This window comes from Heterodontus francisci, chromosome 7 (assembly GCF_036365525.1).
Source record: "Heterodontus francisci isolate sHetFra1 chromosome 7, sHetFra1.hap1, whole genome shotgun sequence".
Taxonomy (NCBI): domain Eukaryota; kingdom Metazoa; phylum Chordata; class Chondrichthyes; order Heterodontiformes; family Heterodontidae; genus Heterodontus; species Heterodontus francisci.
In genome coordinates, this window is record NC_090377.1 from 25,533,694 (window position 1) to 25,560,817 (window position 27,124).

The 27,124-nt window shown below is 43.9% G+C and overlaps 1 protein-coding gene across 9 annotated transcripts in view; it reads right to left on the bottom strand.

Moving 5' to 3' along the window:
- Nucleotides 1-27,124, bottom strand: part of clasp1a (cytoplasmic linker associated protein 1a) — a 367,909-nt gene that overhangs the window by 29,128 nt on the left and 311,657 nt on the right. For 8 of the 9 annotated variants that reach the window (XM_068034903.1, XM_068034902.1, XM_068034909.1 and 5 more), the window contains 2 exons: nucleotides 25,051-25,297; nucleotides 2,670-2,860 (listed from right to left, as the gene is read on the bottom strand). In XM_068034903.1, coding sequence (XP_067891004.1) covers nucleotides 2,670-2,860; nucleotides 25,051-25,297 — 438 coding nt within the window. Of the gene's footprint in view, nucleotides 1-2,669; nucleotides 2,861-3,867; nucleotides 3,954-25,050; nucleotides 25,298-27,124 lie in introns of those variants that run through there. The other variant, XM_068034910.1, reaches the window with a different exon arrangement.

Sequence of the window (27,124 nt, forward strand, 5' to 3'; positions counted from 1 at the left end):
TTCTCCTGGTGAGCAGCAGTGGATTTATTACACTGCTTGCCAGCTATAAATTTGTGAACACTCAGAAACAGCATTTGCTTTGTACAGGTTATCTGTGCAGTAAGTCAAGTTACAAAATTTAATTACAGCTTTTTACAGCATGAACAATATGCATTTTGTCCCAGTAAGGAGTTTAGAACATGGTCAGGTCGAATTATTTCCTGTGATATCCTGACATTAAGTTTCTGTTTCGGCTGGGATGCAACTTTGCACAGGGCCTAATTAATGGATTAACAAGCAGATTAATTTAAATTTTATGGAAAGTATCCCAGGTCAATTCCACTCCTCCTCCCCTTTTTGACACCCTTTTGTCTTGTTTCAATCACTGCACGTCAACAGGATCACAATGCATTTCAAATTGTTTGAAATGAGCGTAGAGCTGTTAGCAGTGAAAATGGCAAAATATTCCACACTAGCGCTTCCGATATGTCTTTTCGTCAACCGTGGATTTCCCCTCCACCTTGGTTAACAGAGCTCTTAACTGTGTCCGTTCCATGTCACACACACCTGCTTTCACCCCTTCCCTCTCTGCCAGAAGCATGATAGGGATCCCTTGTCCTCACCTTCCACCCTACCAGCCTCCGTATTCAACGGATCATGCTCGGCCATTTCCTTCACCTCCAGCGTGATGCCACCACCAAACACATCTTCTCTTTCTCTCCCCTTTTAACATTCCAAAAGGACTGTTTCCTCCGGGATACCCTAGTCAATTTCTCAGTCACCTCCAACACCCCTTCCCTTAGCACCTTTCCATGCAAGCGCAGGAGATGCAACACCTGTCCTTTTACCTCATCCCTTCTCACTTTCCAAAGCCCCAAACACACTTTCCAGGTCAAACAGCTTCTTTCTTGTACTTATTTCCATGTAGTATACTGTATTCACGGCTCACAATGTGGTCAGCTCTACATTGGGGAGATCAAACACAAATTGACTGACCGTTTTGCAGAATGCCTCCGTTCAGTCCGCAAGCGTGACCCCGAGCTTCCAGTCACCTGTCATTTTAATTCTCTCTTGCTCCCACTTTGACCTTTCTGTCCTCAGCCTCTGCAGTGTTTCAATGAAGTTCAATGCAAGCTCGTGAAACAGAACCTCATCTTTTGTCTGGGCACTTTACAGTGTTCAACAATTTTAGATGGTAATCTCAGCCCCCATTTTGTTTTTTTTTTCTTTGCTAGTTTTGGTTTTTCCTCGTTTCTCCCTTTTATTTTTGCTTTCAGGCAGCAGCTTTTCACGATCCTGCCACTGACACCTCCCCTAGACATGTTTTATTTATTTATTTGTCCCATTATCACTCCTATTGACCTTGGACCATGAACCCTTTTGTCATTAAACTCTCCTGCTTTACACCCCATTCCCTCTTGTTCTCCCCCTCCACCCCCACCCCTACATTTTACATGCGTAAAACCAATTATATCTCTAACATTGCCCAATTTTGATGAAAGGTCATCCAACTGAAACGTTGGGCTGGATTTTACCAAGCTCCTGGACGATTGTTCTGACAGAGGTCCGCCACGGAGCCAGACGCCGGGAGGGACAGGCCTGATCCTCCTGGCAGTGGTGAGGCTCCGTGGTGGACACCCACGCCACTGGATGATAGGACCTGCATCTACATATGTAAATGATTAAAATGAATACATTTAAATACACTCACCTTGTCCAGGTCCGGCACAATCTTCAGTGCAGCGGCTGGCACTCCCACGCCTCCCCTTCCCCATCTGAGGGGAGCAGTGACACTTGAGGAAGGGGGTGGGGGAGGGTGAGTTAAGGGTTAAGATTTTTAATATTGGGATGGGAAGGGGGGAGACAGGGTCAAATAATCGTAATGAGTGTAGGGGATGGTGGGAAGGGGTGAACTTTAAACTTTGTACAGTCGGGGGGAGGGGGGAACGGTCACATTTCAAAGGTTAAGTGTTTTGGGGGTGGGGAGGGCAAATATTTAATGTAATTGTTATTGGGGGGGGTGAGAAAGGGGTGTTATGATTTAAATTTGGTACATTTGGGGGGGGGGGGGGGGGAAAGAGAACCTCTCTAAAAATTCAACTTGACTGGCAGGGCTGGCTGCCCTTTAAAAATGGCGCCAGGCCTGTGCACTGACAACTGACACTATTGCCGACGTTGGACAGCTCACCCCCTCCACATGATTGGGGGGAGGGGCAGGCCGACCCAGCTATTTAAATGAGCCACTGCACAGATGATCATGGCAGGCTCTTAAAAATCCAGCCCGTTAACTGTTTCTCTCTCCACAGATGCTGCCAGACCAGAGTATTTCCAGCATTTTATGTTTTTATTTCAGATTTCCGGTATCCGCAACACTTTGCTTTTGCACATTTTATATTATTTGTCTGAAGTATATCTTGAACTGACCCAAAAGTGAACAAGGTTTCTTCTGAGGTTAGGCAAGAGTTTTGGAAACGTGGATAAACTGAAGAAACATTTTACTGAAAAGCTCAAGCAATTTCATATCAAATATTGGCTGGTTTAGTCCAATTCTGGTAAAATGGAAGTCTTTGCTTAATTCGAACAAGATGCACAGCTGTTTTATAAACACCAGCTGCTGTTGCAAAATATCATTTAGTTTCTTAGGTAAATGCATGATTTTCACTCACTGTAGGTTGTGATGAATTACTTACATCCTTGTCTCCTAGAGTCTCTAGAAGCAAAAGAAGAATAGTCTTGAAGTGCTCATCCCACACCCCCAGGGTATCCTCTCTGGTTATCTTTAAAAGTTCCAGTAATGCTGCCTTACGCTCCTCCACTCGCTCATTGTGATTGGAAAGTTCTTTCAGAAGGTCAGCAACTAAATCTGAATGGTCAATGGGAACTTACAGGAAAAAAGAAACAAAAAATCATTACTTCCTAAATTTTTCAAAGTATCCATTCCATTTGGTCAAAAAGGCTGCCCTTACAAAACAATAGTGCATGAAAATATTACTGCTGTACTTTCCTCTTAACTGAATAGTTAAGGATATGATGCAAGACATCTCTGAAAGCTATATTCCAAACACAGGTTTCAGTAAGCTGCGTTGATTTTAAGTGTTACAATTACATATTTTTTCCCAACTGGAATATATATTTCTAAGTTGCAAAAATGAAAGTGGATTTATAATTTATTGCAAAGATCAAAGATACAATAGATTCTATGTCCGAAACACCAAGAGTCTTAACTGCAGAAAAGTAAATTTAGAACTTTCATTTTCACAAGAATTGTAAAAAATCACTCCTTCCAAAGAAATTCTAACCAAATCTGTCAAACATGACTTGCAATTAACAAATGAAACAATCCTTCATCATGGCGTACTCCTAGAATCACAGAATAACAGAACAGAAGGGACCATTTTGCCCATCGTGCCTGTGCCAACTCTTCGGTAGCTATCCAATTAGTCTCACTCCTGTTCTTTCCCCACAGCCAGCAATTCTTTCCCCTTCAAATATTCATCCAATTCCCTTTTGAAAGTTGCTATTTATTCTGCTTCCACCATTTTTTCAGACAGTGCATTTCAGATCACAGCAACTTGCTGTGTAATTTTTCCCCCCTCAGATAACCTCAGGATCTCTTGCTAATCACCTTAAATCTGTGTTCGCTGGTTACTGACCTGCTATTGAAAACAATTTCTCCTTATTTATTCTATCAAGGAGAACAAGTTACAGGGATGGGAGAGACAGTGAATGAGTCTTTGTAGCTGAATTTCCGTGTGAGCGACCAGTGCATCATCACCTGCGTAGAAGAGTTCTCTGATCAGGAGGTGATGTGTTTTTGTCTTCGCTTTCAGCCTTGATAGATTGTAGAGCTTGCCTTCTGACCAAATGTTCCTTCCATATCTGCAGGGAATGTGACGGTCAGGAGCATGGAGAAGAAGATACCATACTGAGTTGGGGGGGCGAGGACACAATCCTGTTTCATTCCATTCTTCACTCTGAAATGGTCGGAAGTGGAGCCATAAAACTGTACAGTGCAGTACACGTCGTCATGGAAGGAGCAGATAAGACTGAGGAGCTTCAGTGGACAGCCAATTTTTCCCAAAATCTTGTATAGCCCTGCTCTGCTGAAAGTGTCAAATGCCTTAGTGTGATCTATGAAAGTAAGGCAAAGGGGTATACTCTGTTCCCTACACTTCTCTTGTAGCTGGCGTATGGAGAAGATCATGTCTGTGGTCATGGGACAATGTATTGCATCAAGGGCATCTCCACCCTTGATCATACTAAACACACCCCCACTGGAAGCGGCTAGCAAATTCTGCTACCTGGCCCTTGATACAGAACATAGGGAAAGCAGCTACCACATTTGGCTGACTTGGGAAATGCACATGGGATAACACAAAGCTGACCCTTAGGATCAAGCTGATGGTTTATAAGGCCTGTGTTTTCAGCACCTTGCTGCATGGCTATGAAACATGGGCAACTTACAGCTACAAGGAAAAGAAACTCAATAATTTCTATCTTCACTGTCTGTGGTGCATTATGGGTATATCCTAACAGGATAAAATCACAAATATGGCAGTCCTCTCAAAGGCAGAGTTCCCAAGTGTTTTGGAACTAATCAAACAGAGGTGGTTTCTATGGATCAGACACGTCCGCAGGATGAAAGGCGGTTGTGTGCCCAAGGACCTTTGGTGTGGGGGTGAGGTAGCTGGGGCCAGATGACCAGTGAGGCGCCCAAAGTTCCGTTTCAAGGATGCTCGCAAGCGTGATATGAAGACCCTAAATGAAGACTATCGCACCCAAGAGTCACTAGCTGGCAAAAGTGGGAAATGTGACAAATCCTGTGGACTGGTGTGCACCACCACAACAACCAGTTGTTACAACAGCTTGGCAACAGGCACCAACATCAAAAACAACTCCTCACAGTATCACTTGGCAGCTTCACCTGCAGGACTTGTGGCAGAACCTACCTCTCAAGGATTGGCCTTCACAGCCATCAGCAAAGGTGCACCAAGAGAAGACATCCCACCTAAATGGATTGTTTACTACACCATCATCTTTTGTAGATGGAAGGATTCCAACTATTCATGATTTTGTACACATCTTTCAAATCTCCTCTTTTTCTGCTCTAAAGAGAACAAGTCCAGCTTCTCCAATCTCTCCACATAAGTGAACTCCCTGGTGCCAGTCAAGCAAATCTCTCTGTACCCTCTACAAGGTCTTGATATCCTTCCTAAAATGTGGCGCCTAGAATTTCACACAATACTTCAGCTGGAATGTTACCAGAGTTTTATAAAGTTTAGCAAAACTTGCTTGCTTTTGTACTGTATCCCTCTATTGATAAAGCCAAGGATCCCATATACCTTATCATCTTGTCCTGCCAACTGCAATGATTTATTTGTGTACACACACTCCTGGTCTCTGTTCCAGCACCCTCTTAAAATTGTAGCATTTAATTGCCTGTCTTCATTCTTCCTTCCAAAATGCATCACTTCACACTTCTCTGCATTAAATTCCATCTGCCATGTGCCTGGCCATTTCCTCCTGAAGTCTGTTACTAACCTACTCATTGTTTACACACAAACACAAGAAATGCTGGAATCACTCAGCAGGTCTGGCAGCATCTGTGGAAAGAGAAGCAGAGTTAACGTTTCGGGTCAGTGACCCTTCTTCGGACCCTTCTTTCCACAGATGCTGCCAGACCTGCTGAGTGATTCCAGCATTTCTTGTTTTTGTTTCAGATTTCCAGCATCCGCAGTATTTTGCTTTTATTTCATTGTTTACACATTTGAGTTTTAATCATCTGCAAACTTTGAAATTATGTCCTGCATACCCAACACCAGGTCATTAATATAGATCAAAAAGAGCAGTGGCCCCAACACAAACCCCTAGGAATACCAGTTTACTTCTGTCCAGTCTGTAAAGCAGCCATTCCCACCAGTCTCTGCTTTCTGTCTAATGGATAGTTTTGTATCCATACTGCCACTATCCCTTTATTCTCAGGGGCATTAATTTTGCTAACAAGTCTATTATGTGGTACTTTATCAAACATCTTTTGAAAATCCTTATAGACAACATCAACAGCACTATTCTCATCAACCCTCTCTTTTAAGAGCATAAGAAATAAAAGCAGGAATAGACCATTCACAAAGATCATGGTTGATCTTCTACCTCAACTCCATTTTCCTGCACTATCCCCATATCCCTCAATTCCCTTAGTATTAAAAAAAAATCTAGTAATCTCTGTGTTGAATATGTTCAATGACACAAGAACACAAGAAATAGGAACAAAAGTAGACCATATAGCCCATTGAGCCTGCTCCGCCATTCAATATGATCATGTATGGCTGATCTTGGGCTTCAAATCCATTTTCCTGCCTGCTCCCCATATCCCTTGATTCCCTGAGAGACCAAAAATCTATCTATCCCAGCCTTAAATGTATTCAACGATGGAGCATTCACAACCCTCTGGGGTAGAGAATTCCAAAGATTCACAACCCTTTGAGTGAAGTAATTTCTCCTCATCTCAGTCCTGAATGATTTGTCCCTTAGCCTGAGACTGTGCCCCAGCGTTCTAGATTCCCTGACCAGCAGAAACAATCTCTCAGCTTCTACCCTATCAAGCCCTTTCAGTATCTTGTATGTCTCAATTAGATCACCTCACACTCTTCTAAACTCCAGAGAATATAGCCCCAATTTACTCAGCCTCTTATCATAGGTCAACCCCCTCATCCCAGGGCCCAATTTAGTAAATCTTCGCTGCACTGCGTCCAGTGCAAGTATATCCTTTCTTAAATGCAGAGACCAAAACTGCACACAGTATTCCAGGTGCAGCCTCACCAAAGCCCTGTACAATTTTACTAAGACTGCTTTATTCCTGTACTCCAATCCCCTTGCAATAAAGGCAACATACCATTTGCCTTCCTAATAGCCTGCTGCACCTGCATGTTAACTTTGTGCGTTCCTTGTACGAGTACCCCCAAGTCTCTCTGAACATCAACACTGACCAGTTTCACACCTTTTAAAAAATATTCTGCTTTTCAATTTTTACGTCCAAAGTGAACAACTTCACACTTCCCTACATTATACTCCATTTGCCATCTTGTTGCCCACTCACTTAAACTGTCTATATCTCTTTGTAGCCTCTCTATGTCCTCCCTGCAGCTTACCTTTCCACCGAGCTTTGTATCATCAGCAAACTTAGATACATTGCTCTCTGTCTCTTTATCCAAGTTATTAATATAGAGTGAAAATAGTGAGGCCCCAGCACTGATCGTTGCAGTGCCCCACTGTTCACTGCCTGCCAACTTGAAAATGTCCCGTTTATCCCCACTCGTCGCTTCCCGTGTTAACTAATCCTCTATCCACGCTAACATATTACCCCGAATACCATGATCCCTTATCTTGCCTTTTATGTGGCACCTTAACAATGATTGAGCATTCACAGCTTTCTGGAGTAGAGAATTCCAAAGATTCACACCCTTGGAATGAAGAAATTTCTCCTGATCTCTGTCATAAATGGTAGACCCCTTCTGTTAAGACTGTGACCCTTACTTCTAGACTGTCCAGCCAGGGGAAACACCTTCCCTGTCAAGCTCCTTAAGAATTTCATGCGTTTCAATGAGATCATCCCTCAATATTTCTAAATTCTAGGGAATATAGGCTTAGTACACTCTCTCCACATAGGACAATCCCCTCACTCCAGGAAACAGCCTGGTGAACTTTTGTTGCACTCTCTCTGAAGGTATCCTTCCTTAGGTAAGGAGACCAAAACTTCACAGTACATCAAAGAACCTGAGCAAGTTAGTCAAACATGATTTGCTTTCCTTTATTAGCTCAAGTGCCAATTAATTTTGTTCTGGATGATGGTCTCAAAGTTTCCTCACCACCAATGTTAAACTGATTGGCCTGTAATTGCAGATTTCTTCCTTCTCTTTTTTGAAGAGAGGTGTAATCTCCAGTTCTCTGATATCACCCCCATATACAGGGAGGATTGAAAGATTGTGACCAGAGCCTCTGCAATTTCACCCTTACTTCCTTCAGTTACCTAGGATGTATCCCATTTGGATTGAGTGACTATTCTACTTTGAGTACAGCCAACCTTATTTAGTTCTATTTCTATCCGACATCACGACTACCACCTCCTTTACACCAGCTGCATATTCTTCTCCAGTGAAGACAAATGCAAAGTACTCATTTAGTACCTCAGCCATGGCCTCTGCCTCCACAAGATCTCCTTTTGTTCCCTAATTTACCTCATAATTCTTTTGACTACCCTTTTCCTATTTATAGTACTATCCTGTTCCTATGATCCCAAACATCCATCATAGCTCTCAAATTTAGCCTTGAATTATGGTTTCAAAGCATCTGCCCAGAGCTGAAATTAGATAAAACAGTCGATACTTATTCAATTCTTCCTTCAAGTGATGTAATGTACTCCATCATTTCTCTTCCTATTCCTTAAATCTATCCATATGAATTCTGACTTAATACAACCCCCCAAGGCACCTTTATATTCTAGTATGTGGCAGAAAGATAGTCAGGATTGGGATTTGATCACGCAGGAAGTGTGTCCCAACTATCTGTGGTCTAAATGTGCCGATAAATTTGCCTAGGTTAAAGAAAAATTAGGGCTGAACAAAGGAAATGGTTAACTGAAGCTTGTGCAGACATAGAATGCTCTATTGGAAACAGCAGTGGAAGTAGAATCCATTATAGTTGTCAAAAGAAATGTGCATATATATTTGAAAAGTAAAAATTTACATGGCTATGAAGTAAAGGTAAAGGAACTGGACTAAGCACATAGCTCTTTCAGTTATCTGGTCGAGGCACAATATGCTAACTGGTCCCCTGGCTTTGTAAAATTATGATTCCAATTTAATGACGATTATGGGGGATAAAAAGGTGACTGAAAAGGGTTTAGAAAGTTACAGGGAGTGCTACATGCGAGACTTTACACACAAAGAAACAGCATTACAAATACTACAACTCACACACAGTGGGCTGGATTTTGTTCTCCCCTAGGCGTCGGGTTCCATGGTGGGGTGTGGTCCCGTAGATGGCTCGGATGAGGCCTGCCATAGATCTCGACACCGTGGGGGCCCGGCCCGATCCTCCCAGCGGTGGGGAGGCTCCAAGGCGGCCCCCCCACTGCCACTGGGCAACGGGACCACAATTTAAATATTCAAAATAATAAAATTAAATGTACTTACCTGAGATCTTGAGGGCCTGCCACAATCTTCGGCGCAGTGGCCAGCACTTCCGCACCTTCAGATCCCAGTCCAGGGAAATGAAGCGCCACACTGATGGGGAGGGGGAAGGTGGTCAGTTTGTCAGTGCGGGTGGGGGACGGATGATGGGGTCAAATAAATGAATTGGGTGTAGGGAATGCTGGAAAGAGTTGAACCTTAAACCTTGTGCACTTTGGGGGTGGGGGAAGGTCAGATGTAAAAGTTAAATATTTTTGGGGGGTGCGGGGCAGGGGTAGAACAAACAGCTATTTTAATTGTTTTTGAGGGTTGGGAAAGGGGCATAAGAAATTTATTTATTTAATTTTGGGGGATGTTTCTCTAAAAATTTAAATATGTTAGCAGGGCTGGCTGCCCTTTAAAAATGGCACCAATGACAAGGTAGCTGACGCCATTGTCGGGGATGGACACAGTCCGCCTCCGCGTAATTTTGGGGGGGGGGGGGCTCTAGTTTCTGAGCCCTGTGCCAGGCTCTTAAAATCCAGCCCAGTATGTAGTTTTAGTATTACCACCTCCACCACCAGAAACACATACTCAACAAAAACAAAGACTGCTCTTCTTCACCTGCAAAAAAAAATTATAATTCCAATATTTCAAGATCCTGTACATTGGTTGGCAGCAAACCAAACAATATTTTTACTCTATTTCACTATAGAATTCAGTAGCAGAATCATGAATATTGATTAGAATCACTTCAACTCCCTCGTTATCACACTCAAGTAAACTAAAACTGTATTTAACCATTTTTGTTAAGAATATATACAATAAAGGTTGCTTCAAATGGATTGAATTTGGCCTGTAAAATAGTTGTGCAACATCTGAAAACCCAGAGTTAAAAATGACTATTACTGACAATGGACGAACACTTCAATCGTTAACCTGCATTTATATGGCAACTTTAACATAATAAAACAAAGAAAGGCACTTCTTTGGAGCGTTATCTGACAGGTTTTGACACTGAGCAACATAAGGAAATATTAGGACAGGTGACCAAAAGCCTAGACAATGAGGTAAGTTATAAGGAGCGTCTTTAAGAAGAGAGGGGTAGAGAAGTGTAGGAAGGGAATGCCAGAGTTCAGGTGAAGGCATGGCTGCCAATGGAGGAGGCGAAGGAAATCAGGAATGCACAACAGGCCAGAATTGGAGAAATACAGAGCTTGTGGAGGGTTGTTAGACTGGAGGAGGTTACAGAGATGGGGAAGGGCAAGGCCATGGAGGGATTTGAACACAAGGATGAGAATTTTAAATTTGAGGTATTTCTAGACCAAGAGCCAATATAGATCAGCAAGCACAGGGGTGATGGGTCAAAGGGATTCAGTACTAGTCAAGATTCAGGCAGCAAAGCTTTGGATGGACTGAAGTTTATAAAGGATGGAAGATGGAAGGCCAGCCAGGAGCGCATTGCAATAGTCAAGTCTGGAGGTACCAAAAACATGAAGATTTCAGCAGCAGATGGGGTGAAGCAGGGGTGGAGATGGGCAATATCGTCAGAGGTGGAGGTAGGGGGTCTTGGTGATGATGAGGATATCTGGGTCAGAAACTCAACTCAATCAATTGGGACACAGATTGCAAACAGTCTGGTTCAATCTCAGTGGTCAGGGAGGGGAATGGAATCAGAGGCTAGGGAATAGAGTTTGTCGCGTTGTGGCTTTGGTCTTCCCACTCATCCAATAATTAATGTCGGCCAAGCAACATGACAAATCAGATGCAGTAGAGGAGTTGGTGAGGTAGAGGTGTTAGTTAATCCACAGTGAAGTAAATTTCTAGGCTCCAAATCCTTCAAAAAAAAATCAGATTTCTATTGGTCTTGAAAGAATCCACCAGCCAAACTTAACATAAATGATTTTGTTTAATAATCCTAATTTTGTGCCCTGCCCATGTACTGCATAAACATTTGCAAGTTTACAGAAAATATACTTATCAGTTCTAATCTATTTTATTAAATATTACAAACGCGCAGACTGCACTTTTATACACTAGAGCATTATTAGAATGCATTTAAGCAACGTAAGTAACTTCAAGTGGAGTCACACACCATTTAAGAAGGAATTTAATGTTTTTCCTCAAATGTTTCACCAAGTGATTGGGGTAAAGAATAGGGGAATTAGGTTACTGTAATTAGACCCTGCTGTGTTGAAACGTCTCTAATTTAATATAAATCTACCAGTTTCTAAAGTAAGACCAATAGCACAATTGATCTCTAACTAAAGAATAAGAATACAAGAGAAGGACGGAAAACAGCTTTTCACAATGGCTCAGTGAGTTTATGCAATGAGTAGCTGACTCATACAGAACATTTTTAGTCTATGTGGAATTAGCTGAGCCAAAGGCATCAGTAGTGGCACTGCAATTTGGCTCAATGCACCTGGGATAGGGAGGTTAAAAAAAAATCACCCAGGGTTCTTACTCTCCCTCTTACAGTGCTCCCTCTGCTGGAAGCATGAGTGTACAGATATTGGTGAGAACAAGACTGACACTGTGTGGTGCCCCTCACAGCTGAATAACACATAGCCATTTGTGCGTGCTCTCTGTTTTCTGCCGGCCGGTCGGTGGTCTTGGCTGTGCCGGTGTGTTGCCCCCTACACCATGAGCTCCTGCTTTGCGCAGTGGCCTTTTATGTCGCAACTTGTCAAATGCCTTCTGGAAATCTAAGTACAGTACGTCAACGGGCTCCCCTTTATCCACAGCACGTCACTCCTTCAAAGAACTCCAATAAATTGGTTAAACATGATTTCCCTCTCATAAAACCATGCTGACTATTCCCGATTACCTTGAGTTTTTCTAAGTGCTCAGCTACAGCCTCCTTAATGATCGATTTTAACATCTTCCCCACGACAGATGTCAAGCTAACTGCCTATAGTTACCTGCTTTCTGCCTCCCCCCTCTTCTTGAATAGAGGGGTTATATTTGCATTTTCCAGTCTGATGGAAGTTTACCAGAATCCAGCGAATTTTGAAACATTAACACGAACGCATCTACTACCTCATTAGCCATCTCTTTGAAGGCCCTAGGATAAAGTCCATCAGGACCCGGGGACTTGTCAGCTCCATCAGTTTGGTCAGTTCCGCTTCCCTGGTGATTGTAATTTCACCAGGTTCCTCTCTTCCTTCCACCTCCTGATTTACAGCTATTGCCGGAATGTTTTTTGTATCCTCTTAGAGTGAAGACAGAAGCAAAATATTTGTTCACTGCATTCACCATTTCCTTATTATCTATTAACTCCCCTTTCTCGCTCTCTAGAGAACCAACACTCACTTTACTTACTCTTTTCCTTTTTAAGTACCTGGAGAAAACTCTTGCTATCCATTTTTACACTTCTAGCTAGCTTCTTCTCTCATAATCTAATTTCTTTCTCCTGATTAACCTTTTGGTCATTCACTGCTGTTCTTCATATTCTGACTTGACTGAAGTATATAAGATCCTGAACTGTCTTGACAAGGTGGATGTGGAAAGGATGTTTCCTCTTGTGGGCGAGTCCAGAACTAGGGGGCGCTGTTTTAAAATTTAAAAGGGTCGCCCTTTTAGGACGGAGATGAGGAGAATTTTTTTCTGAGGGTTGTGCGACTTTGGAACTCTTCCTGCATCAGAAGGTGGTGAGGCGGGGTCATTGAATATTTTTAAGGCAGAGGTAGATAAATTCTTGTTAGGCAAGGGAATCAAGGGTTATCGGGGGTAGATGGGAGTGGAATTTGATACACAAACAGATCAGCCATGATCTTATAGAATGGCAGAGCAGGCTAGAGGGGCCCGAATGGCCTACTTTTGCTCCTAATTTGTATCTTCGTATATATGTTTATATGACATTCGACAGTTAAGGCTCACACCTGAATAACAGCCACTTGAGCTAGGTACTGAAATGCATCCATGGAACTGTATCTCAGCGAGAATTCAACAACGTTAGAAAGAAAAAGAACAAAGATTCATGAAGAAAAGTGGGAAGAAAAATAAACAAAATTGAGAAAAGTCAACGACAAGAATAGGCTGTGACCCACTGAAGTTCAACCCTCCAGTACCTTAAAACTGACCTCAGAATCCAACTGCAGTTTGAAGAACCCCTATGTTCTTGCCTCTGCTATCCTGCTAGCAAACCATTCCAAATATTTGTCATTTTTTGAGCAAGGAAATTCCCAACATTTGTTTTAAAACTTAACTAATTTCTATTTATTTATTCACTTTACTGGTTTATTTCAAAGTAGTAATCTGAGTTTACTTTTAAAATCTGTACTTTGAGAAGGTCCCTCCTTAACTGCTTTCTTTCTATACTGGATACCTTAAGCTTCTCTGTTGCTCATAATTCTTCCACATCACATTTTGGGATTATTCTTGTTGCTCTGCTTGATCCCTTCACTACAATTTATAGTGCATATATAGCTGTTCTGTGGTTGTGCGACAAACATAATTCTGTAAGTATGGTTTGAAAAATGCACGAATATAACTCCTGTAGATTGGTTGACATGGTATTAGATTTTTTTTAAATTGGTTCAATCCATTGCCTAGACACTGAAGGTAACCTTTCTACTATTAATCCTAGGTATTTTTTGGGCCTGCTTGTGTTAAATCAATTTCAATCATTGTTTATGCCTAGGTACTTCACATTCATCAGTATGGAATTTATTTTTCTATTAATCTGTGCAATTGCTGAACCAATTGGAGTTCTTCTGAAAATTTCCAGCTGTACCCAGTCTCTAATGCGCTCCCTGCATCAGCATTGTGACGAATTTACAAATGATTTTGGGTAAGTCGATCATTTGCGTAGGTTAGAAACAGCGATCAAAACACTGGCCCTACGAGACCAGAGTTAACACCTTCCTCAAACTGACTACACATCTTACAAATACTGCCCAGGTTCCTATTTCGAAATATCAGCTCCTCATCTAGTCCCAAATTCAACACTAGGACCTGTGGCTTTGATTCAATTCAAGGTTTTTTGCATGGAGATTTATCAATTTCTTTCTAAATGTTCACACAAAATGTCATAAGGAAGTGCTGTGTTGCCACAAAAGTAAACATGCTCTGTCAGTCAGAATTTTATCATGACCCAGCCAGCAAAGATTTACATACATACATACACAGGTACTCTTCCAGTTTATGTATCAGGGCGGGTTCCATTATTTTATCTGTTACTAATGCAAGTCTAATAGCGATGTTAGAATATTGGCTTACTCCAGAAACATGACCACATAAATCGGGACTGACAGCACTGAAGGAGTCCTGCATTGCTGCAGGTTATCTTTTGAATGTTAAAATGAGGCCCCATCTATCTGAGGTGGATGTAAAAGATCTCATGGCACGATTCAAAGAGCAGTAAGGGAGTTATCAGAGTGTTTTGGCCAAGATATATCACTCAACAAACATCAGAAAAAATAGCTTTAATTGTTCGTTCATCTCATTGTTGCTTGTGGGAGCATATGGCCTGCAAATGGCTGCTGTGTTTTCCAAATGACAACAATGTAACACTTCAAAACATACTTCATTCTGTGAAGCACTTTGGAACGCCCTGAGGTTGTGGAGGGCAAGTTCTATTTTTTTGAGGCACAGCACCTCAGACTGCTATTGCAGGTGAGCCCTCATATGTCTACCTGCCCAAAAGCTGCGTAGTTTGAAAATGTTTTTTTATTCATTACATGGGATGTGGGCGTCGCTGGCCAGGCCAGCATTTACTGCCCACCCCTAATGGTCATGAAAAGGTGGTGGTGTGCTGCCTTCTTGAATCGCTGCAGTCCATGTGGGGTAGTACACCCACAGTGCTATTAGGAAGGAAGTTCCAGGATTTTGACCCAGCAACAGTGAAGGAATGTCAATATTGTTTCAAGTCAGGATGGTGTGTGGCTTGGAGGGGAACTTGCAGGTGCTGGTGTCTCCATGCACCTGCTGCCCTTGTCCTTCCAGGTGGTAGAGGTCGGTGGTTTGGAAGGTGCTGCCCGAGTAGCCTTGGTGCGTTGCTACAGTGCATCTTGTAGAGGGTACACACTGCTGTCACTGTGCGTTGGTGGTGGGGGGAGTGAACGTTTGTGGATGGGATGTCAATCAAGCGGGCTGTTTTGTCCTGGATGGTGTCGAGCTTCTTGAGTGTTGTTGGAGCTGCACCCATCCAGGCATTCCATCACACTCCTGACTTGTGCCTTGTAGATGGTGGGCAGGCTTTGGGGAGTTAGGTGGTGAGTTACTCACTGCAGGATTCCTAGCCTCTGACCTGCTCTTGTAGCCACGATATTTATATGGCTACTCCAGTTCAGTTTCTGGTCAATGGTAACTCCCAGGATGTTGATAGTGGGGGATTCAGTGATTGTAATACCACTGAATGTCAAGGGGAGATGGTTCGATTCTCTCTTGTTGGAGATGGTCATTGCCTGGCACTTGTGTGGCGCAAATGTTACTTGCCACTTATCATTTCAAGCCTGGATATTGTCCAGGTCTTGCTGCATTTCTACACAGACTGCTTCAGTATTGAGGCGTCGCGAATGGTATTGTGCAGTCATCAGTGAGCATCCCCACTTCTCACCTTATGATTGAAGAAAGGTCATTGATGAAGCAGCTGAAGATGGTTGGGCCTCGGACACTATCCTGAGGAACTCCTGCAGTGATGTCCTGGAGCTGAGATGATTGACAGGAAAACCTTATTGTACTTGAGCTCGATGATGATCGAGTCACGCGTCAAATCAATTGCCCTGCACAACAACTTACTTTTATGCAGCACATTCAACATAGTAAAACGTCCCATAGCACTTTACAAGAGCAACATGAAAAAAAACATTTTTGACAATTCGGAGTGATCCAAATTCTAGGTCATGGTAGCTATTCTGGTACTCGTGTATCCAAATGAGCTGGGCTATTTTCTGGAAATAACCTGGTTTTTCACTCCACGTATCTTTCTTAATTTGTGAAAGACAGGCTCAAAAAGGTTTTAAATTTTTTTTTTAATGGGATGCGGGTGTCACTGGTTAGGAAAGCATTATTGCCCATCCCTAATTGCCCTCGAGAAGGTGGTGGTGAGCCGCCTTCTTGAACTGCTGCAGTCCGTGTCCACCAACAGTGCCGTTAGGAAAGGAGTTCCAGGATTTTGACCCAGTGGCAGTGAAGGAACAGCGATATAGTTCCAAGTCAGGATGACGTGTGACTTGGAGGGGAACTTGCAGGTGGTGGTGTTCCAATGTATTTGCTGCCCTGGTCCTTCTAGGTGGTAGAGGTTGCGGGTTTGGAAGGTGCTGTCTAAGGAGCCTTGGTGAGTTGCTCCATTGTATGTTGTAGATGGTGCACACTGCTGCCACTGTGCGTCGGCGGTGGAGGGAGTGAATGTTGAAGGTGGTGGATGGGCGCCAATCAAGTGGGTTGCTTTGTTCTGGACGGTGTCCAGCTTTTCGAGCGTTGTTGTAGCTGCACCCATCCAGGCAAGTGGGGAGCATTCCATTACACTCCTGACTTGTGCCTTGTAGATGATGGACAGGTACTGGGGAGTCAGGAGGAGAGTTATTCATTGCAGGATTCCTAGCCTCTGACCTGCTTTTGTAGCCATGGTATTTATATGGCTACTCCAGTTCAGTTCTGGTCAATGGTAACTCCCAGGATGTTGATAGTGGGGGATTCAGCAATCCTAATGCCATTGAATGTCAAGGGGAAATGGCTAGATTCTCTCTTGTTTGAGATAGTCATTGCCTGGCACTTGTATGGCGCGAATGTTACTTGCCACTTATCAGCCCAAGCCTGGATATTGTCCGGATCTTGCTGCATTTCTACACTGACTGCTTCAGTATCTGAGGAGTCACGAAAGGTGCTAAGCATTGTGCAATCCCCACTTCTGACCTTATGACTGAAGGAAGGTCACTGATGAAGCAGCTGAAGATGATTGGGTCTAGGACACTACCCTGAGGAACACCTGCAATCATGTCCCTGAGTTGAGATGATTGACTTCCAACAACCACAACCATCTTCTTTTGTGCTAGATTTTTCCTGATTCCCATTGACTCCAGTTTTGCTAGGGCTCCCTGATGCCATAATCTATCAAATGCTGCCTTGATGTGAAGGGCAGTTTCTCTCATCTCACCTCGAGTGGAGCTCTTTTGTCCATGTTTGAACCAAGGCTGTAATGAAGTCAGGAGCCGAGTGGCCCTGGTAGAACCCCAAATTGAGCGTCACTGAGCAGGTTGTTGCTGAGCCAGTGCCACTTGATAGCACAGTCGACAACACCTTCTATTATTTTACTGATGATCGAGAGTCGGCTGATGGGGCAGCAATTGGCCGGGTTGGATTTGTCCTGCTTTTTGTGTACAGGACATACCTGGGCAATTTTTCACATTGCCAGCTAGATGCCAGTGTTGTAGCTGTACTGGAACAGCTTGGTTCGGGGTGCGGTAAGTTCTGGAACACAGGTCTTCAGTACTATTGCCAAAATGTTGTCAGGATCCATCGCCTTTGCCGTATCCAGTGCCTTCAGTTGTAAAAAATACTCCAATTGACCCTTGCTTGAAACAGAGCTGGATTAAACTGGACACAATCAAAGATACAGCTATTTATCTCATGGCTTCTGTTTTTATCATGAAGGCCACGAGGTTGAAAGCAATATTAGTGGATTTCCCTTCAGCCTGGTAATGTTCCATGATTTTGTGCATGGCCACAACATGCCCCAAGCATTCCTCAGAAGAAATGGAACCTTTTTGCTTTTATTACACCATAAGCCTTCAGTGCCCATTATTTTATGCAATGATACAAAAGAATCACCTTAAGAACTACTGATAGCGATCAGAATGCTTTAGTTTTTCATCTCCCCAGAATCCCCTTTCTTAACTAGAAACCATCATTGTATTCTGGAATGCTTAAGAATATTCTTGAAGTAAAATTCCATTTCCAAGTCTCTGAAGAGTAGCGCCAAAGCAAGTTATCAATCCTTAGCACTGACCTTAATTACCACGGATATGCTCCTCGCTACAGCTTTTGTGAATTCAATGCAAAACTGCCTATACCCCACTATGCATGGTGGAGAGTCCGCCCAGTGAACTCATTCATTCTGACTTCTTATTTGCACACTTCGTTGGTTTTCTAATGTACGCACCAATCCCCACTATAGCTTGTTGGGTCAACTGCCAGCTCAGTTTACATTCTTTTTAAGACCTCAAGTACACTTGTACATAAGAACATGAAGAAATCATGAATCAAATCATTCAGCCCATTGAACCCATTTGTTCCACAGAACATGTACAATTTGTTCTACAATAGACATCACCAAACTTATTTCCTGACCAGTTGCCTTCCTAGGCACATTTTCATGGTGTCACAGTTCAGGAACTATCATAATCCACACAAAATTTAATCAACTAATATGTCATTTCATCACTCCTATTCTGTAACCAAATATTTTGTAGATTTGATCAACATAGCTTCAGCTATGAGTCATGTACCTATTATTCTATGGGAAAAAATCTTGCAACCTCTAGTCTTTCTCTGGGCCTATTAATTGAAAGCTGTAAAAGAAATTAAGCACTCAAAGGCTAAAGTAAGCAATTAATTGCATCATTATCTGATCCAGGAGACATGGCACGGAATTAGCGTGCATCAGCACACAACGCACTCACTGAGAAGTCACTGTAGCACTAAGTCCACAAGAAAATTTATTTATTTAACATTACTAGCGAAGAAACAAATCTGTCCAGAGTTCCCATAATAGATTGCAAACTTACTTGTTAGAAAAAAAAAGAGCTGCCCAATGCCTTACCCAAACTATACAAACTATGAAGCACCAGGCTTTGCACCACCTCTGCTGAGCTAACCATCTTACCCAGAGCAGCCGTAGAGAGGTGCCCAAGGTTGGGGGAAGTGGGAAAGAAGAAAAGAAAAATTTGACTAGGTTCTGGTTCTGACTGCTATCCAGTGTTCCCTGCTGGAGGATGTTAGATGACAACAGGATCAGGCTCAGCTGTGATACAACAAATAGCCTACCATTAATCGTCCAGGTTCAAGCATGAAGAATGGACACTTCAGCAAGGTACAACAGGATACTTTGCACCTGCGGAACCATGTCCCATTTCCAGGAGAGATGAAAGCAGGGTTAGAAAAAATGGCTGAAGGAGGAGGACTAAAAATAATTTAATCCTTTGACTATTGGAATTTTTCATATTAGCTCCCAATCCACTAATATTAAAATGAAATCATAATTTTGCTTAATTGTATCTAATGTAATCAGAACTCAACTCATAAAAACTAAGTTCTTGGAACAGAATGTTATATATGAATGTGTTATTTTCAAACTGTTGACTGTACATCACAATTTTGCCATCGATTCAGTCATTATTGTTAGGATTTTACGGGTGAAAAAAGAGGACGGCAATGAAGGCCGGGGCAATAAAATCATGCGAGATGGCATCAGGCCAGGCCCCCAACGTCATCACGCCAGGATGCAATTTCATAAACGGCAGTGGGTATGTCGCATAGGGTTTTACAACCCTATGCGGGCGGCACAGTGGTTAGCACCGCAGCCTCACAGCTCCAGTGACCCGGGTTCAATTCTGGGTACTGCCTGTGTGGAGTTTGCAAGTTCTCCCTGTGTCTGCGTGGGTTTCCTCCGGGTGCTCCGGTTTCCTCCCACAGCCAAAAGACTTGCAGGTTGGGAGGTAAACTGGCCATTATAAATTGCCCCTAGTATAGGTAGGTGGTAGGGAAAATATAGGGACAGGTGGGGATGTGGTAGGAATTTGGGATTAGTGTAGCATTAGTATAAATGGGTGGTTGATGGTCGGCACAGACTCGGTGGGCCGAAGGGCCTGTTTCAGTGCTGTATCTCTAAACTAAACTAAACTCGCGTTTCAAAAATGAGCAATTAAATGGTAATTTAGATGATTAAGGAGGCAATTGAAACCAATTGTACCGACCCCTGAATTTTCAGAGTAGTGCATGGGTGACACGAGGGGGATGGGATCAGAGCCTCGGCAGCTTTTAAAGGACGGCAACAGGGCAGAGGCTGTTGGTGCAGTGAGCTGCGTTACTTTCATTGCAAAGGAGTAGGGCTACCATTTGTTTGGGGTTGAGGGCACCTTGAGGAGTTATTCCTCCTATCAGGGTCTCATTGGAGAGGGGCTTGAGATGGAGTGGGCTGGGTAGAGCATTTCAGCACCCACTGGAAGGGTGCTCCTCTTATAACAGTAGGGCCCAGGTAACATGGGCATCATACAGGCTGGTGAGGTTCCTTGGCTGGAGGCTGATGGGGTCTGGTTGCTGGCTGAACAGGGTGATCTCAGGCTGAAGGAGTCTGGTTGATGGTCGCAGGCTTCCTGCTGGCCACTGTTGATACAGGGCTCAGGTGCTGGCGGCTCTTTAAATATTCCGCCAGCACGTCCTGCCGCATTAGGTGACGTGTAGCTGCCACCTGGAGGCCTGCCTCCGGAAGCCATATGGTTAGCAACCCCGACTGCCGTGCATAAGATCGTTCTGCAAACAGAGGTCGGAGCAGGAAGGCCTCCTCAACCCCGCCAGGTCACGAAAATTTCCGGCCTATATATCATACATTTATCCATTCAGAGTCTGTCAAAATCAGGGAGCCTTGTTTTCTGACTAGATGCATCTTCTCCAGCTTGTCTGGAAGCCCAATTTAAACATTGCTGCAAAGCACAATGCCCTGGTAAGGGATTTGACTATCAAACCAGTTGATGTTGCGCTTACACTGCGATGCTGGCATCCTCTTGGGAGCTAAAGCACTATCTACACGCACAACATAAATACTCCAATGCATGCTGACGCACTGTTAGAGAATATTTGCACAGGTGGCTTTGCACTTGCAAGGATGTACATTAGCTACATCTAGAAAAGATACCAAAGAACAAAACAGCACAGGAACAGGCCATTCAGCCTCCAAGCCTGCGCCGATCTTGATGCCTGTCTAAACTAACACCTTCTGCACTTCCGGGGACCGTATCCCTCTATTCCCATCCTATTCATGTATTTGTCAAGATGCCTCTTAAACTATCAGACCTGCTTCCACCACCTCCCCGGCAGCAAGTTCCAGGCACTCACCATCCTCTGTGTAAAGAACTTGCCTCGCACATCCCCTCTAAACTTTGCCCCTCGCACCTTAAACCCCTCAGAACTGACTCTTTCACCCTGGGAAAAAGCTTCTGACTATCCACTCTGTCCATGCCACTCATAACTTTGCAGACCTCTATCATGTCGCCCCTCCACCTCCGTCGTTCCAGTTAAAACAATCCGAGTTTATCCAACCTCTCCTCGTAGCTAATGCACTCCAAACCAGGCAACATCCTGGTAAACCTCTTCTGTACCCTCGCCAAAGCCTCCACGTCCTTCTGGTAGTGTGGCGACCAGAATTGCACGCAATATTCTAGGTGTGGCCTAACTAAAGTTCTGTACAGCTGCAGCATGACTTGCCAATTTTTATACTCTATGCCCCGACCGATGAAAGCAAGCATGCCGTATGCCTTCTTGACAACCTTATCCACCTGCGTTGCCACTTTCAGTGACCTGTGGACCTGTACGCCCAGATCTCTCTGCCTGTCAATACTCCGAAGGGTTCTGCCATTTACTGTATACTTCCCACCTGCATTAGACCTTCCAAAATGCATTATCTCACATTTGTCCGGATTAAACTCCATCTGCCATTTCTCCGCCCAAGTCTCCAACCGATCTATATCCTGCTGTATCCTCTGACAATCCTCATCATTATCCGCAACTCCACCAACCTTTGTGTCGTCCGCAAACTTACTAATCAGTCCAGCTACATTTTCCTCCAAATCATTTATATATACTACAAACAGCAAAGGTCCCAGTACTGATCCCTGCGGAACACCACTACTAGTCACAGCCCTCCATTCAGAAAAGCACCCTTCCACTGCTACCCTCTGTCTTCTATGACTGAGCCAGTTCTGTATCCATCTTGCCAGCTCACCTCTGATCCCTTGTGACTTCACCTTTTGTATCAGTTTGCCATGAGGGACCTTGTCAAAGACTTTACTGAAGTCCACATAGACAACATCCACTGCCCTTCCTTCATCAATCATCTTCGTCATTTACTCAAAAAACTCAATCAAGTTAGTGAGACACGACATCCCCTTCACAAAACCATGCTGCCTCTCGCTAATAAGTTTGTTTGTTTCCAAATGGGAGTAAATCCTGTCCCGAAGAATCCTCTCTAATAATTTTCCTACCACTGACGCAAGGCTCACCGGCCTATAATTTCCTGGATTATCCTTGCTACCCTTCTTAAACAAAGGAACAACATTGGCTATTCTCCAGTCCTCTGGGACCTCACCTGTAGCCAATGAGGATGCAAAGATTTCTGTCAAGGCCCCAGCAATTTCTTCCCTTGCCTCCCTCAGTATTCTGGGGTAGATCCCATGGGGACTTATCTACCTTAATGCTTTGCAAGACGCCCAACACCTCCTCCTTTTTGATAACGACACGACCTTCCCTCGATTCATCATCCACCAAGTCCTTCTCTTTGGTGAATACTGATGCAAAGTACTCATTTAGTACCTCGCCCATTTCCTCTGGCTCCACACATAGATTCCCATCTCTGTCCTTGAGTGGGCCAACCCTTTCCCTAGTTACCCTCTTGCTCTTTATATACATATAAAAAGCCTTGGGATTCTCTTTAATCCTGTTTGCCAATGACTTTTCATGACCTCTTTTAGCCCTCCTGACTCCTTGCTTAAGTTCCTTCCTACTGTCTTTATATTCCTCAAGGGCTTCGTCTGTTCCCAGCCTTCTAGCCCTTACGAATGCTTCCTTTTTCTTTTTGACTAGGCTCACAATATCCCTCGTTATCCAAGGTTCCCGAAACTTGCCAAACTTATCCTTCATCCTCACAGGAACATGCCGGTCCTGGATTCTAATCAACTGATGTTTGAAAGACTCCCACATGTCAGATGTTGATTTACCCTCAAACAGCCGCCCCCAATCTAAATTCTTCAGTTCCTGCCTAATATTGTTATAATTAGCCTTCCCCCAATTTAGCACCTTCACCCGAGGACTACTCTTATCCTTATCCACAAGTACCTTAAAACTTACGGAATTATGGTCACTGTTCCCGAAATGCTCCCCTACTGAAACTTCGACCACCTGGCCGGGCTCATTCCCCAATACCAGGTCCAGTACGGCCCCATCCTTAGTTGGACTATCTACATATTGTTTCAAGAAGCCCTCCTGGATGCTCCTTCCAAATTCTGCCCCATCCAAGCCCCTAGCACTAAGTGAGTCCCAGTCAATATAGGGGGAAGTTAAAATCACCCACCACTACAACGCTGTTACCTTTACATATTTCCAAAATCTGTCTACATATCTGCTCCTCTACCTCCCACTGGCTGTTGGGAGGCCTGTAGTAAACCCCCAACATCGTGACTGCACCCTTCCTATTCCTGAGCTCCACCCATATTGCCTCTCTGCATGACCCCTCCGAGGTGTCCTCCCGCAGTACAGCTGTGATATTCTCCTTAACCAGTAATGCAACTCCCCCACCCTTTTTACATCTCCCTCTATCCTGCCTGAAGCATCTAAATCCCGGAACATTCAGCTGCCAATCCTGTCCTTCCCTCAACCAAGTCTCTAATAGCAACAACATCATAGTTCCAGTGCAAATTCTTTCCAAGAAAGGCAGGTCATTCAAATCTAGCAGCAACTCAATAACTTTGCAAATTTCTTCCTGGTTTTGATACATTTTGGTAAATGAATACATGTTGCTTGGTCCTGATAATTTGCTGCAAAATGATGAAAGCAGAGCTCTGATTAGTTTAACATGAGGCAATTTTCAAACAGCAGATGAACAATCTTGTACTTCTGTTATTTTGCTTTACAATCTTGAATACGCACAAACCAAGTCTGGATCCATTTTTTGGCTGAGGTTGAACATCAATTACAAAAACAGATTACTGATAAAAAGCTCAACAATGGAGCACTTGGAAGAAATTCCTGCGCTATGCTATTTATTTACATAACACAAATTTTAGATATGTTATTTCAGTCACTGCAGAGGAACAGTCATATCAGATTAGGGAATTCCTTTGTACCAAGTGGCTCCAACTCACAGTTAAATAACATGAAATGAATTGCTTTTCTGTATCATATAATTCAAGACCCGACAAAGTACAGGAGGTCAGAGGGACCTTGGTGTGCTTGTCCATAGATCACTGAAGGCAGCAGCACAGGTAGATAAGGTGGTTAGGAAGGCATATGGGATACTTGCCTTTATTAGCCAAGGCATAGAATATAAGAGCAGGCAGGTTATGATGGAGCTACAGAAATTGCTAGTTAGGCCACAGCTGGAGTAATGTGTATAGTTCTGAGCACCACACTATAGGAAGGATGTGATTGCACTGGAGAGGGTGCAGAGGAGATTCATCAGGATGTTACCTGGGCTGGAACATTTCAGCTATGAAGAGAGACTGAAAAGGCTAGGATTATTTTCCTTAGAGCAGAGAAGGATGAGGGGGAACCTGATTGAGATATACAAAATTATGAGGGGCATTGATAGATTAGATAGGAAGAAACTTTTTCCCTTAGTGGAGGGGTCAGTAACCGGGGGGCATAGATTTAAGGTAAGGAGCAGGAGGTTTAGAGGGGATTTGAGAAAAAATCTCTTCACCCAGAGGGTGGTTGGAATCTGGAATACACTGCCTGAAGGGGTGGTAGAGGCGGGAACCCTCAGAACATTTAAGAAGTATTTAGATGAGCACTTGAAACACCATAGCCTATAAGGCTACGGGCCAAGTGCTGAAAAATGGGACTAGAATAGTCAGGTGCTTGATGGCCAGCACAGACACGATGGGCCGAAGGGCCTGTTTCAGTGCTGTATAACTCTAAGAAAGTTACACTATGTGGAGCAAAGATTAGGTAAGAAACAAAAGATTCTTACCATCACGGAATTGTTCCACATCATCATCAAACATAGCTTCTTTGAGAGCTGTCTTGTCAAACACATTGATTGTATCTGAATAATTATATGGATTATATTCTCTAGTCCGAGGTCCAGAGAAAGAGCGTGGTGGTGGAGTGTTAAGCAAAGACGTTTTGTTGTCAAGGGCAGTTCTTCCTCCTTCCACAGGTTCACCACCTCCACGGATGTCAGAGGATGGAGATGCAATTCCCCCATCTCGTGATACCTTTAACAAAATGGCATACAAAGATTTTTTTTTAAATTCATAAGACAATTTAACACATCATAAAAATACGGCTCTCAAAGAGCAGGATGACAACCAGATTATCACACTCTCTCTTCCCATTGTATTACGTGGAAGAACAAAGAATCCAGCTCGAGTCAACTCCTCCCAGCCTTTCAAAATTTGGATTTTGATTTAGTCGAATTTAATTTAAAATCAACAAAACAAGCAGAAGCATTATAAGGAGTGTGGAGATAGTGCTTCAACACCTTAGACAGATTGATGGAAGGCTTTCTAATGCACTCAGTTTAGAACAATACCATTTAATTACTAACCTGCTGTCAGTTGCATCAATGGTCATCTTCAGGAGATATAAAAAACTATGCAAATGTGCATCATAATTGTGTTGCTTAAAAGTTGGAAAATAACACTTAACATGGAGATGGAACCTTATTTCACACAATTTCTTTCAGTTAAAAAGTCACTGCCAGTACCCCCCCCCCCCCCCCAAAATAAAATGAAGGGGTACTACATTACTTATACATTAGAGCAATAAAATACACTTTCATTGAAATGATGGCCTGAATTTTACATTGGGTGGGAGGCCCCGCCCACCATCCGAAAAGTCAGTGGCCGGCCCACCTCCGCCAGGCCTGGGGAGCCAGCCTGGGATTTTTTGCTCCACTTGCCCTTAATTGGTCTTGGGCAGGACTTCCACCTCCTTGAGGCAGCAAGTCCCACCTAATGGAGCTGCCAGCCAATCAGTGGGCAGCAGCTCTTAGTCCAGCAGCGCCACTGGGAGTGGTGGTCTGTTAGGACTACACCCAGCCATCACAGCAAGAGGATGGACAGCCTAGAACTATGGTAACTTTTGGGACTTCTCCGGGGACAATTGGCTGGGCCCCGGCGACGCAAGGGGGGGGTTGGGGGGGCTGGTTGGGGCTTTGGGGGTGGCAGTCCATAGGGCATGGGGTGCCCAACTTTTTTGTTTGTTTAGAGATACAGCACTGAAACAGGCCCTTCAGCCCACCGAGTCTGTGCCGACCATCAACCACCCATTTATACTAATCCTACACTAATCCCATATTCCTACCACATCCCCACCTGTCCCTATTATTCCCTACCACCTACCTATACTAGGGGCAATTTATAATGGCCAATTTACCTATCAACCTGCAAGTCTTTTGGCTTGTGGGAGGAAGCCGGAGCACCCGGAGAAAACCCACGCAGACACAGGGAGAACTTGCAAACTCCACACAGGCAGTACCCAGAATTGAACCCGGGTCGCTGGAGCTGTGAGGCTGCGGTGCTAACCACTGCGCCGCCCATGACTCCCCACCAGCCCCGTTAAAGGGCGGGGGGGGGGGGGGGGGGTGGGGGTTCTTGAGGCTTTGCCGTCCGACCGCGGGTATTTCACCCTCGTGCAAGTTAATTGGCCACTTAAGGGCCATGATTGGCCTGGGACTGCTCATCTCTTGCTGTCGCCGCCCTGCATAAAATTGCAGCGCAGGCAGGAGGGTGTCGGGAACAGACCACCCCTCTCCCCCACCAGCCCGCTTGTTTGGGGGCCATAAGATTCTGGCCAATGTTTACAGATATACTGATCTTGCCACTGGGCGCAAATGTACTACTTTGTGTGCTCGGTAGTCATAAAACCGGAAGTCTCTGGTTTGTGCTGATCTAGTTGATTTTAGCTCGGAGTTTAACATTTTGTTTCAGTGTTTGTGGGCTTATGATGGAAATCAGCCACGGTTGCCTCTTATCAATCACAGTCCTTTCCCCCTTTCTAAAAAATTCACAGTGAACCTTTAGTCCTAATCTTTCTTCTGG